The sequence below is a fragment of the Grammomys surdaster genome, unplaced genomic scaffold, assembly GCF_004785775.1.
Source record: "Grammomys surdaster isolate TR1022 unplaced genomic scaffold, NIH_TR_1.0 183, whole genome shotgun sequence".
Lineage (NCBI taxonomy): Eukaryota > Metazoa > Chordata > Mammalia > Rodentia > Muridae > Grammomys > Grammomys surdaster.
Genome location: NW_021604628.1, coordinates 3,782,671 through 3,794,384, shown reverse-complemented (window position 1 = coordinate 3,794,384; position 11,714 = coordinate 3,782,671). Strand labels below are relative to the sequence as shown.

At 52.5% G+C, this 11,714-nt stretch overlaps 1 protein-coding gene and 2 non-coding genes across 6 annotated transcripts in view; all 3 read right to left on the bottom strand.

Moving 5' to 3' along the window:
• Positions 1 to 2,078: 2,078 nt before the first annotated feature.
• Positions 2,079 to 11,714, bottom strand: part of Trpm2 (transient receptor potential cation channel subfamily M member 2) — a 56,597-nt gene continuing 46,961 nt past the window's right edge. Inside the window, exons 18-24 of one of the 4 annotated variants that reach the window (XM_028767849.1) lie at positions 10,947 to 11,023; positions 10,564 to 10,665; positions 7,518 to 7,604; positions 6,710 to 6,815; positions 5,453 to 5,554; positions 4,160 to 4,276; positions 2,079 to 2,875 (exon numbers count right to left, since the gene is read on the bottom strand). In XM_028767849.1, the coding sequence (XP_028623682.1) occupies positions 2,729 to 2,875; positions 4,160 to 4,276; positions 5,453 to 5,554; positions 6,710 to 6,815; positions 7,518 to 7,604; positions 10,564 to 10,665; positions 10,947 to 11,023 (738 nt within the window). In that variant the 3' untranslated portion in view covers positions 2,079 to 2,728. Of the gene's footprint in view, positions 2,876 to 4,159; positions 4,277 to 5,452; positions 5,555 to 6,709; positions 6,816 to 7,232; positions 7,605 to 8,233; positions 8,666 to 10,563; positions 10,666 to 10,946; positions 11,024 to 11,714 lie in introns of those variants that run through there. The other 3 variants (XM_028767846.1, XM_028767847.1, XM_028767848.1) reach the window with 3 other exon arrangements.
• LOC114621619 lies at positions 5,515 to 5,555 on the bottom strand. The gene has a single exon (XR_003711459.1). It is a non-coding gene; the product is annotated as a Z6 small nucleolar RNA (small nucleolar RNA).
• On the bottom strand, positions 6,699 to 6,756 carry LOC114621624. The gene has a single exon (XR_003711462.1). It is a non-coding gene; the product is annotated as a Z6 small nucleolar RNA (small nucleolar RNA).

Sequence of the window (11,714 nt, the reverse complement as noted above, 5' to 3'; positions counted from 1 at the left end):
CATCGCAGAGGGTTTATGTGATCAGACAGACAGTAGCTACCCAGTGAGAAGGGTACAGCCTTGCTCTGGTGACATCCTGTAGGCATAATATTATTGTGTACTATGTAAAGATTATCCTTGTGTTATTCAAGTGCTTATTTCTGTGCCACCATAACTGGTTGCAGTCCTTATTCTAAGAATCTCTTGTCTCGATGTTGTGTAAACATTGCTCCCCAAGTATTCCCTGATTGGTCAGTAAAGCTAGCTGATCAACTAGTGACCGAGCATGAGAGCGAATAGGGCTAGGTTTCCACCTAGAGGGGGGAGGAGGAAGAAGAAGAAGCGGATGGAGAAAGAGAGGGCGGGCAGGGAAGTGGAGATTACCCGTGGGGAGAGAGTCCAGGATAGACCATAAGAAAACACCTGGAGCAGAGAAAGCCATAAAATGCAAGTAGTACAGGGATTTTGCCTAAGAGGTAGCCAGATTAGCATAGAAGATTAAAATAGAGTAATAACTGCTCAGTTATTGTGCCTTTGCAGCTGTAAAATAAATATAATGGCCCAGACTCAATTATTTGGGAGCCAGCTGGGTAAGGGGAAAGCTGTAACACACCTTTTAAAATGGCACTAAAAATGTCCTGTCCGGCGAGTCCATGCAGCTGTGAGAAGACAGCAGACACTCTCGAACTGAATACACTGTCCAGAGGGACAGGATGCTCACCAATGAAAAGGTCACTACAGACAGCAGACGTCTGAGTCACTGCTGCAGGTGGGAGAAGGTAAAAAGTCAGTATGAACCAGCCTGCACCCGTGTAATGGGATCCTAAGACAAATGGCAGCCGTGAGAAATCCAGTGAAATCCAGGCAGCACGACGGCCAGACTGTAGCTTTTAGGCCTGTGGTGTCTCCTGGCTTTACTGGCTTGGTTTAAAGGATGATTGGGAAGGAGAAGAGCTCTAAGCCATGTCTCAGCATGTCTCTGTTTCCTCATCCGCCTTCTTGAACTAGGCATAGGCCTGTGATCTGGGTTCAAAACTTGAATGTTGGAAGCTTCATCCCTGGCACGGTGCTTCTGGAAGGTGGTGGGACCTTCAGAAGGTGGGACTGAACGGGGAGAGGGCATATCTCAAGTCATTGCAGAGGTACCCTTGGAGGAAAACATGACCGGCATCTCTCAGTCTCTCAGCTGGTAAACATGAGATTGGTTGGTTTTTGCTCCCACATGCTCACCCCACCCCCATCCCTCCACCATCAGGGTATTAACGCATTCAGTGACTCGATCACATGACATAAGGTGGCTGAGGGGCTGCCAGGCCAGCCAGAGCGAAGCCAATTGCTTTTTAGTCCCCTTTTCTCAACAGTTTGGGCTCCTCTGTACCACTGGACTCCTTGTTTCTCCCAGAAATCCTAGATGTCTCAGGATTCTTGGATCTCCAGGGTTTCCTGGATCATCCAGAATTCCCAGCTCTCTGCATTGTTTTGAAGCCTGAACTGGAAAAAAAGCCAGGCTAGGACCATGCCCTCCAGTTTCCATAGAGGCATATAGTAGCCCTCACTGGGCTACCTGTCACTTCCCAGAGACCCTTGTATTGCTTGGCAGGAGATGCCAATCAGAGCACCTCCCTCTGGGCATCTCGGGCTTCTTTATGGGAGCTAGGGACACCTACTGTCTGGGAAACCAGGTGACCTTGGGCAGCTCAGGACAGACCTTTGTTCCCGGTGATCCCAGTTGAGTCCTGAACTTTTCCAAGATTCATTTTTAGATAAATTGATCATACACGTTCTTTATTGTTCTATACCATTAAACCCCGACATTGCCCTCACCCCTACCCCCGGCTACAGAGTTGATCTCCTAGCCAGTACCAATCCCTGAGTCACCTACCCTGTCAGAGAAAGCCTATCATTCTCGATTGTACATGCCTCTAGAAGCCATGACAGGGTGCCCCATTGTCTTCTTCCAGTACTTTCTGTGAGCAGCAGGTCAGCTGGAGCTGAGGGAGGGTGTGCCCCTGTCTGCGTGTCTTCAGAAGAGCACTTTTTTTTTTTTTTTTTTGGTTTTTCGAGACAGGGTTTCTCTGTATAGCCCTGGCTGTCCTGGAACTCACTCTGTAGACCAGGCTGGCCTTGAACTAAAAAATCCGCCTGCCTCTGCCTCCCAAGTGCTGAGATTAAAGGTGTGCACCACCACCACCCGGCAAGAAGAACACTTCTAAAGTCTAGTAATCCCAGCTCAAAACCCTCACTGCCTTCCTCAATGCCTGTGACTCAGCACTGACCAGAAGTTATAAGGACAGTGTCTCTTCCTGAAGGAGGCCTAGCCTCTGTCTACCTTATACCTAGGACAGAAGGCTCCCACAAGGAGGACAGAGGTCCCTTGGGGCGTGGGGGAGGAAACTCCTGTCCCAGAGTTAGCACTTCCAGCCAGGATTATGGGTAGTGGCAGCATCTTGCTAGTCAGGGCTCCATAAACCCTAGTCAAGGCATGGCACTTGAGAACATAGGTAGCAGGAACCGCTGGATACACTTCTGTCCTTATGCTGTGACCTTCCCGTTATGGCAGAAGTGGCTTTCAGGACAGCACCTCTGGGGACTTCTTAAGATCCCTGTGGTCACCCAACCTAACCCTACAACCTACCACCTCAACCCAGTACCCCAACCTGCCACCCGGCCCAAGACAAAGCAGTCCAAGTCTTGGGGGTCGCTGGTGGATGATCACCCCTGCCCCTGGAGCTTCCACCAGAACCCATAGTCAGAAGTGAGCTCCAAACAGCGAGGCCGCCTTCTGGAGGATGGTCTTGTGGTTCGCATACAGAGGGATCCGCCGGTCTACCACCTGCCACTCAGTAGACAGCTCCAGGCCACCGGACGACTCCTTTGGATCATGAGTACGCAGGTTCTGCAAGGACAAACAAGCCCGGATCTACCCAGTGCCTTGAATCCTCAGGCTGCAGGAGCCAAGGCAGCCTGCAATACTGTGTCCCACCCATGGCAAGCTCAATGTATTGTCGGTATCAGTAACCAGCTTGGCAGATAGCCTCCAAACCCAGTGCTGTCGCCCATAGGCGACAGGGGCCTGTGCATCTGTTGCCATGGCAATCACATACGTCCCCAGAGTCCACTTCCCACCCTTACCTTCGAGCGGTTACATCACAGCCTAAATAAAAGGCAGACTCTTCCTGATCTTTGCCCCTTTTTGCTCCTCTCTTTTCTCCCCCGTTTTTCTTCCTCCCCCCCCCACCCCCCAATAAACCTCTGCCACATGTAACTGAATTGGCTCGGTGTGGTCCGTCCGGATGCGAGCCGCGATTCCAACACAACATGTATGACACAGGGTTCCCACTCTGGGTACCTGAGCTAACCCTATACACCCAAACAAATGGAGAGGTGTGACCTTACTTAGAGACCTTTATTCTGCCAGGACAATCTGGATTTCACAGAGTGGTACTTTCCCACCCTAGTTTTATATCAGCAGTATGAAGACCTGCTCTGAGAGCCCGTGGACATATGTCCCATAAAGAGGACACAGGGAGTGGAGAAGGCCACGCCCACCTCTCTCTGGACATAATCCTCGAGTCCTTTCGTGGTGGTTAATATTGACCATCAACTCGTCAGGATCTAGAATCACCTTGGAGACAAATCTCCAGGCAAGCCCGTGAGAGGATATCTAGACTGGATTAAGTAAGAAAGGAAGACCCACTTCTGAATGTGGGCCCCACGGTTCCTGGAAACAAGACTGTGGGATATGTAAGGAGAAGCTGAGATAACGCTCCAGCATTCATGCCTACTCCTGACTGCAGACGCGATCTGACCAGGTGCTTCATGCTCCCGATGGAGTGACTGTCCAGTCAGGATTGACCGTGAACCAAGAGAGACTCTCCCCTAAGTTTCTTTTTCTCAAATATTTGCTCATAGCAATATAACTAATACACAGAAAAATGACTAATATACCTTTCTCACTAAACCACCCTGGTCCAGGCCCACTCTTCAGCCTTTACTGTGGTTCTCTGGCCTCTTCCTGGTGCCCTTTGGTCTCTTCAGGATGCGAATCTGCCTGTTAGCCTCCGCGGCCGTGGGCAGCTCTGTCTCAAGACCCCAGGCAGACAGACCACTACTGAGAAGTCCCTGAAACGTGTCCAGAGTATTTCCCCATGCATCCTGCTCTGGAGGCTGGGACTCATACCTCTTCCAACCTCTTCAGCTCCATATCGTTCTGGTCCTGGAAGTGGATGCTGACAGCCACCGTCTCGATCCAGGCATTGTCTGTGTTCCTTGGGTCATCCACATACCCTTTGTACACCTGGAGACCACGGCAGGGGTAAGTTAGCTGGTCCGGTGATGGGTCCCTGATTCCCCAAGCTCACCATAGAGGAGCTCAGATCCACATGGAGGGAGGGCCTCCTGGGGCAGGATTTGAACATGGCTGACTATCCTATTCAACCCCTGACATGTCCCTGCTCGAGGCTGCCCAGGACATGTTTTCTCCCTGACCAGCCTCAGGCCCCGCAGCTTCCTGACCCCACACCTGGCCTCTGGCACAAGTCAAGCATAAGACCTTCCTGCCTACACTGGGTATCCAGAGGCTTCATCTTCAAAGACTCTTCTCAGAGAGAACCCAGCCAGCAGAGGCCACTGCTATATAACCCCGTTCAAAATGAGAGTTCAGAACAATTCCAGAGATGAGGACAGATGTCTCTGGGGTGGGGGATGACACATGTTGGAACTAGATATGGGCCGTGGTCACAAGAGTGTGAGAAGAGAATAAATGTAAGGAAATTGCTCCTTCTAGACAAAGTCTCTGTCAGCCCCCAGTCAGGCTAAGGAATGACCCCTGGAAACTTAGCCTCTGGGGGAAGAGGAGATGGCCTGGACTTTCTCAAAGAGGGTGAGGTGCAGACATTCCAGCTTTGCTTCTGGGTGTGTCTGTGTTTAGTCACGGGGCATTCCAGACTCACATTATATGAATTTTACACCAGTAAGAACAGAAATTATTTTTTTGATTGTCCTAGAGGAGGCAGGGGTGTCCACTGAGGCACTGTGCCAAGGATGCCATCTAAAATCGTGGGGCTTCCAGGCGACAACAGGAGTCACCAGCCACCACTCTTGTTTCCTTCGGAGATACAGAACAGCTGGACTGCCCTCCCCAGAGAACTGTGGAAATTGGTTACATTGTATCCACAGATAGTCCCAACAAACAGAGATGAATTTGTACATCTGGACTTGAATACAGTGTTTCTGATGCTGGGAGAAAGCACATCACAGACTGCTCATCAGGAACAGCCATGACTGTGTACTGAGAGCTGTCCAGTCTGGCTAGTGAATAGTCCTATAAAGAAGCAGACCCCTGCCTAAGAATCCAAGACATCATCACTTAGCATACGGGGATTCCACACAGGGGCTCAACATACCAGACTCACTGCACAGGGAGCACAGGAGTCCAACACACAGGGCTTATTGAATAAGGAACAGACCCTACCTCTGTACCTTGCATCAGCAAGGTCTCAAAGGCCACCCAGAACTCCTGCCGGAGGACCCGTTTCAGCTTCCGTGGTAGCATCTCCCCTGGGTCCCGAGAGCCCTGAGAAGAGAGGAAGGGAAGGCCAGTCAGAAAGGCATGCAAGCTGGATCCTGGACAACCCAGGAGCCCATCACCTCTGGCCACCTGCCTAGTGTAGGCAGCCAGCCAGTCCCGCGGAAGGCTGGAGGCGGCAGTGTCTGTCAGTCCGGAGTCAGCTGGCTAGCTGAGTGACACTGTCCAGATCACCATCTGCCTTAGCAGACCACAGCCTGGGCAGGGTACGGGGCTAAAATAGAGCAAGGGTAGCCACGATGACTCCATAAAGGCAAATGAGTCCTGTCACCACCTCCCACCATCCTGGCACCAGAGAGGGACGGGCGCTATACCCTCACTGGTGGTTGTCCCCAGTCCCCTCGGCCTGCTTCCTGCCACTAGGCTTTGAGCATCAGAAGACCCAGATGCTGCCCTGCAACTTCTCTAGCCTGAAGACTCTGGCTGACACTACTGTCCATGCCATTACCGGGACGTGTGTCCCTACCAAAGCAGCCACTGAGCGACAGCCGTAGACAGAGGTCTTCAAAGGAGGACAGCTTGTTGTTGAGTTTGGGAAGACCATAGGCTCAGAGAATAGGGACAGAGGAGGGACATCCCAGGCTGCACTTGATCCCTACTAGCAGGACAAGCTCTGATCCCTGCCCTGTGCCAGGCCTGCTTGGGGAGGGGAGGGCAGGCAGGATAAACTGATCCAGAAGAAAATGAACAATGTGGATTCACACTGGCATGGATAGCCTGGGCCTCTGCATCCCGATTCTGCCATTCCCAAATGGCCTCGGTGGTGCCCTCTCAAGTTCAGCCCTACAGCCAGCAGCTGTTCCCCAGCCCAAGGCCTGTGCAACACTCCACCCTTAACCCATAAACAACACCCTTCTGCCTTCAGGGCTCGACTCAAGAGTCTGGAACGGGATAAGCCATCCATGTCTGAGCCACTGTGAATTAGCCACGAGCTGAGAGCTCCAACATCCCAGCAAGCCTGGCTTAGGATACACCAGAGCGTGAGCTTATGGGGAAGCCAGGGAGGGCACTCCAACGAGGCACTGAGCCACATGAATTCATCCAGGACCATGGGAGACTGGGACTGTCACTGTCTCTGCTGGTGACTTCAGGCTGCTGTATTCAGGCAGACAGTGGGATAGACAGCTATGACATCTGGCTTACCCCAGGCAAGGCCCAGTGCTCGGAGTGAGGCAGCTTCATCACCAGAACCTCCAGCATCTTCCTGATGCTCTTCCGGCAGATGGCTCCACCCTGATTCCTCTTCCACCTGCGCAGGGGGCCCACTTACAGCTGCACGGCCACAGGTGCCCTGTGCAGAGCACCTGACAAGGACTGGCTGGGCCCGGAAGCAGCATCAAACCCTCTGCCACCTCCCCCACACCCTCCACCTCCACCTCCACCCCTCCATGTTCCCACTCCACCCCACCCACCCCAACCCCCATCTTCTTTCCTAAACACCCAGTCCCCAGGCAGAATGGAGACAGAGGCCACAGAGGTACCATCCATCCCCAGCCTTTGACCCAGCTGTCCAAGGCCACAGCTCACTAGCACTGCCTGGAGAGCCCAGTGCCTTGCTGGGCCCCATACAGCCTGGGCTAGAACCCGGAGGATTCCCCCAAGTGCAGCTGGTCAACATTCGCCCAGAAGGTAGGCTAGACCCAGGGGGATTATGGGTAGGCTTTGCTTTTTTTTTTTTTCTATAACTTCTTCTCTTTAGTAGAGGCTCTAAACACAGTTTTTCTCAGCCCTAGTAGGGCTAAAGGACTACCCTAAAAAAACTTAGGCAGCCTCCAGGGGAAAGAGGATAGTCTGGGCTTTCTCAGAGAGAGTGGGGTACAGCGTATATGTCTGTGTTTTCCCACAGGGTCGACAAGATATCAAGTACAAAGGCCATCCTCTAGGCCCTCAGAACTCGTGGAGGTGGGAGCACCTTCGGAGCCAAGGTGCAGATGGCAGACAGGGTGCTTACCGAGTAACCACTGGCTGCAGAGTATGGTTAGGACCAAACCAGCTGAGGCTCCCACGACCACGCAAGCCCGTGCGACCCATGGGGTTCCTAGGTTAGAAATGGTTGGCTTAGCCACTGCACATGATGGGGCGGTTAAGAGCAGGGACGTTGGATGGGTGGGGCCAAGTCACAACAGGCATAGCAGAGAACATGTATGCCCGCTCCTGACCACCTGTCCTGCCCCTTCAAGGCTCTCCACAGGGCAAAGCCAGGGCTTCTAGTCAGTGTGCAACCACCATGGCCAGCCCTCCTTCACAGGTAGGGTCAACACCCAGAGGCCTATGTCTGCTGGTTGGGATCACAAATGACAGGTGACTGCTCTTGAAGCCAAGCTGAAGGAACGAGGCTGTAGCTACATGGACTCACTATGCTCCTGGCACACGGAGGGTTAACCGCAGGCAACAGGAGTGCACAGGTGCCTCTCATTGGGCCAGGACCCCTTTCTCACCACTAGACCCCGTTCTAAGTCAGGACTAAGAATCGGTGGTTGTCATGGCTTCATGTCATACCCAAAACAGAGAGACACACCCTGGTGCCACCACAGGACAAACAGTCTCCTGTCTATAGGACTCTCCCTGCCCACCGCTCCACATCTGCCAGCTGACAAGACCCACCCTGTGGGCAGTTCAGCGTTCCTAGTGCCCTCTGTGACCCTCCCTCCCTTCCCATCCCCCACTGCTCAGCTGAGGTCCTGGTGTCCCCTGCCACCTGATGGATAGGTTGGCCTTGGCATGGAGCCACTGGGAGGTAGAGCCCTTTGGAAGCGCCGCGAGGCCTGATGGGAGACTTAGGTCATCGGGATGTCCTTTGAGGAACCCCAGATTCCTCTTCCCCCTTTGCTTCCCAGCCATGAGAGGAGCAGTTCTCTCTATTCCACACACCCTGCCATGATGGGGTTTCCTTCCCACAGAGCCATCAGGGTCTCACCTTGAGTTTGAACTAAAAGCTTTCAAACTGAGGCCACAGTGAGAATTCTCTGTTTCTCGGCTGGTTGTCCTGGGTGTTTCATAACGATAGAAAGCTGACTGGCCCAGCTCCTTCTCTGCCTTGCATACCCCGCTCCCACTACCTCCAGCTATGTGGTCAACTAGGAACAGTTACTTCAAACACTAGAAAAGAGGACAATGTTTCCTTATGATCTGCGTTTCTACCCCACCAACGCTCCCGTGGAATCCACCCCACCATGAGATCTGTGGAGCGTTGGGGTCAGGTGGGGGTCTTCAGGAGGTGACTGCCCTCACAGACTATCCTACCCATGTGACATCCTGCACGGCCACTGCCTTCATCAGCAAGAAGGCATCCCTGGATGTGAGCCCCTGACCTGGAGCCAGAACCACGAGCCAAAATCAACGTTCTTTTTTTTTTTCTTTCTTTCATAACCTACTTAGTCTTTGGTATTCTATTATGGGCAACATAAAACAGACTTAGACAATCATTTCACAGATGGAAGCTATATCTAGGAAATACAATTAAAAAAAAAAGCAGTCTGTGAGTCCTAAATACATAAGTGTATTATTATGCAAAAGAATTATTAGAGCTGAACGGAGACTTGGTAGGAAAAGTGTTAGCCATGCAAGCGTAAGAACTGAGTTCAAATCCTCAGAATTCACGTAAAAAAAAAAAAAAAAAAAGGTGAACATAAAAGCACACACTGTAATCCCAGGGGTGGCAGAGACAGGAAAATGACGGACAGCCAGGCTAGCCAATTGCTGAGCTCCAGTCTCATGCAGAGACCCCGCCTCAAATGGGGAGTGGTCCAGGGAGACCAAAGTCCTCTCTGGTCCTTCTTGCTCATGTTTCCACACAGCTGTCATGACAGCAGGTATGTACCGTCACCTGAGCATTGCTCCTCCTCCCTGTCACTCAACTCGCAACTGACATTGCTTCCTAAGCTGTCTTCGCCCCGTCCATCAAGGCCCCATCGTGCAGACATGCAGGCTAGAGCCCTGGTCTATTTCAGGCTACCCCTCCACTGCCGCCACCGTATACAACCTCTGACTCCAGGGACAGTAGCCCACTCACTGTTCTAGAGTTTTCTCCAAAATGCACGCCTCCCCCTTCCCTCAGGCCCCTCGGCATACTCTGCTCCACTGCTCCCCCTGCTGGCCATACCCCGGTCTGGAAGCACAGTGGCATTTATGGGAATGTATGCATACTTATGCTGTTGGCTCATCATAGTTGCTGGGCAAGGTTACCATCCCTAATGTGGGCCCACCAGCCACACACCAGCTCTTGTAGTGGGTTGGCCTAAGGCAGCTTGTATTCTAATACTAATTTGCATCCTCCAAAATTGTTTGCCCCGAAGACGAGAGAGTCTGCCCCCAGTTAATTCTGATTGGTCAATATAGATGTCAGCGCCCAATAGCTGGGAAGAAGAGACATAGGCGGGGTTTTAGGCTTCCCCAGGGCTGGGTACCATGAGGAGGAGGAAGCCGGGCAGTGAGAGACAGAGCCAAGGGATAGCGAAGCAAGGAGAGTCGTCATGGCTCTGGACCAAGAGAATGTGGCCCAATTGAGTTAAGATCAGCCAAGAGGGAACATAGAAAGCAATATTGGGGTTATGGATTGGAGGTAGATTCTAACAGCACGGAGGGTAGGCAGCTGCTCAGCTATAGTGCTACATAAGACATATTTAAAAACATAAAAGCTCTGTGTGTCTTTCATCCAGGAACATAAATAGTCAAAGTCGGGAAGGAACCCCGTGGCAGGATTTTTAAAATATATTTTACAACACACTCTAGCGGCGGAGTGCTCTCTGCAGACCAGACTATGGTCCTCGAGTTTCTGACCATACGTTGAAGCCCCCGGGTTTCAATAGACCCGTGCACTTGGGACACTGCTGGGGTAGGCCCAAGGACCTTCCAGGGAAAGATTCTGAGCAGACTCTGAGGAAACCGCACACACCGAGTTTCCTTTTCTCGTTTGCTTTTGCCAGAGAGAAATTCTCAGAGAGAAATTCACCCCAAAGGCCAGCTTACTGATGCCAGCTGAGGCGCAGCATACTCACAAAGGGAACCCAGACTGGACCACATAGACTCCGTGGAAGCTGCGACGGTCCGTGGGTCCATCCACGACGTTGTAACTGATCTTAGACAGAGGTTCTGCCGTGCTGGGAGCAAGCAAAAGGACATGTCCCTGTCAGAGGGAGGTTATGGCAGAGTAGAGACACAGAGGGACAGGGGCTCAGCCTCCATTGGTGGCCCAACTTCAGTCACCCAGGCCTTTCTTTTGAGAGGGGCTTCTGGCCACAGCTCATGCCCCATTGCCAGAATGAGTTGTATCCAGGACAGGAAGAGCTGCTCTGGGATCCCTGGGTCAGATGAGGCAGAACCTGCCCAGGCCTGCCCCCATGTGAATTCTGGGATCCCTGTGGAGGAAGGGGCCACTCACTCTCCCGCAGGGTCTGTGAGAGTCACATCCTTCTTCTCAGCTGTGTAAAATGGAGGGTCGTAGATCAGAAACTCCGCCTGTAAGACAGCAAATGAGCTCCCTCGGGGTCCCATCCCACTCCTAGGCGAGCTAGGTCTGAGTGCTACAAATGGGCCCAAGAGCAGCTTCAGCCAAGACCACTATCCAACCGGGACCAAAGTCCCCGCCAGTGTGCATGGGTATCTCCCAGCCCCGGTAGAGTTGAGGAGGAGACCCCAGATGAACACTCCCATGGGACCGGCCCAAGCGCTACCATGGATGGTGTGAACCTTTTCCAGGATGGTTTGGGGGCTACGTGGGAATGGCAAGCCCGCAAGCAGGTGAACCCCCAGGTGCCAGTATCCCTGTCTCTGTCTAGAGGTCTTTCTTTTGTGCCTGGTACTCCAAAGGGAGAGAGAGTTGCTTACTGGATACTGAAGTGTCAAGAACAAGGAGGAGTGGATGGGATGGCAGGGCCAGGACAGCTGATATTAGCATTCTGTCTAAGCTCCGCCCTACAGTTACCTGGCAACAGCCAGGTAGGCCCTGCAGCACTATAAAAGGAGCTGCTTCCCCCTCCTCCCTCTCTTGATCCCTTGCCCCTTCCCCCCTCTCTCCCCATGTGCTCATGGCCAGCCTCTTCTCTCTCTCTCTCTCTCTCTCTCTCTCTCTCTCTCTCTCTCTCTCTCTCTTGCTCTCTCGCTCTCTCGCTCTCTCTCTCGCTCTCTCGCTCTCTCTGCCTCTCGCTCT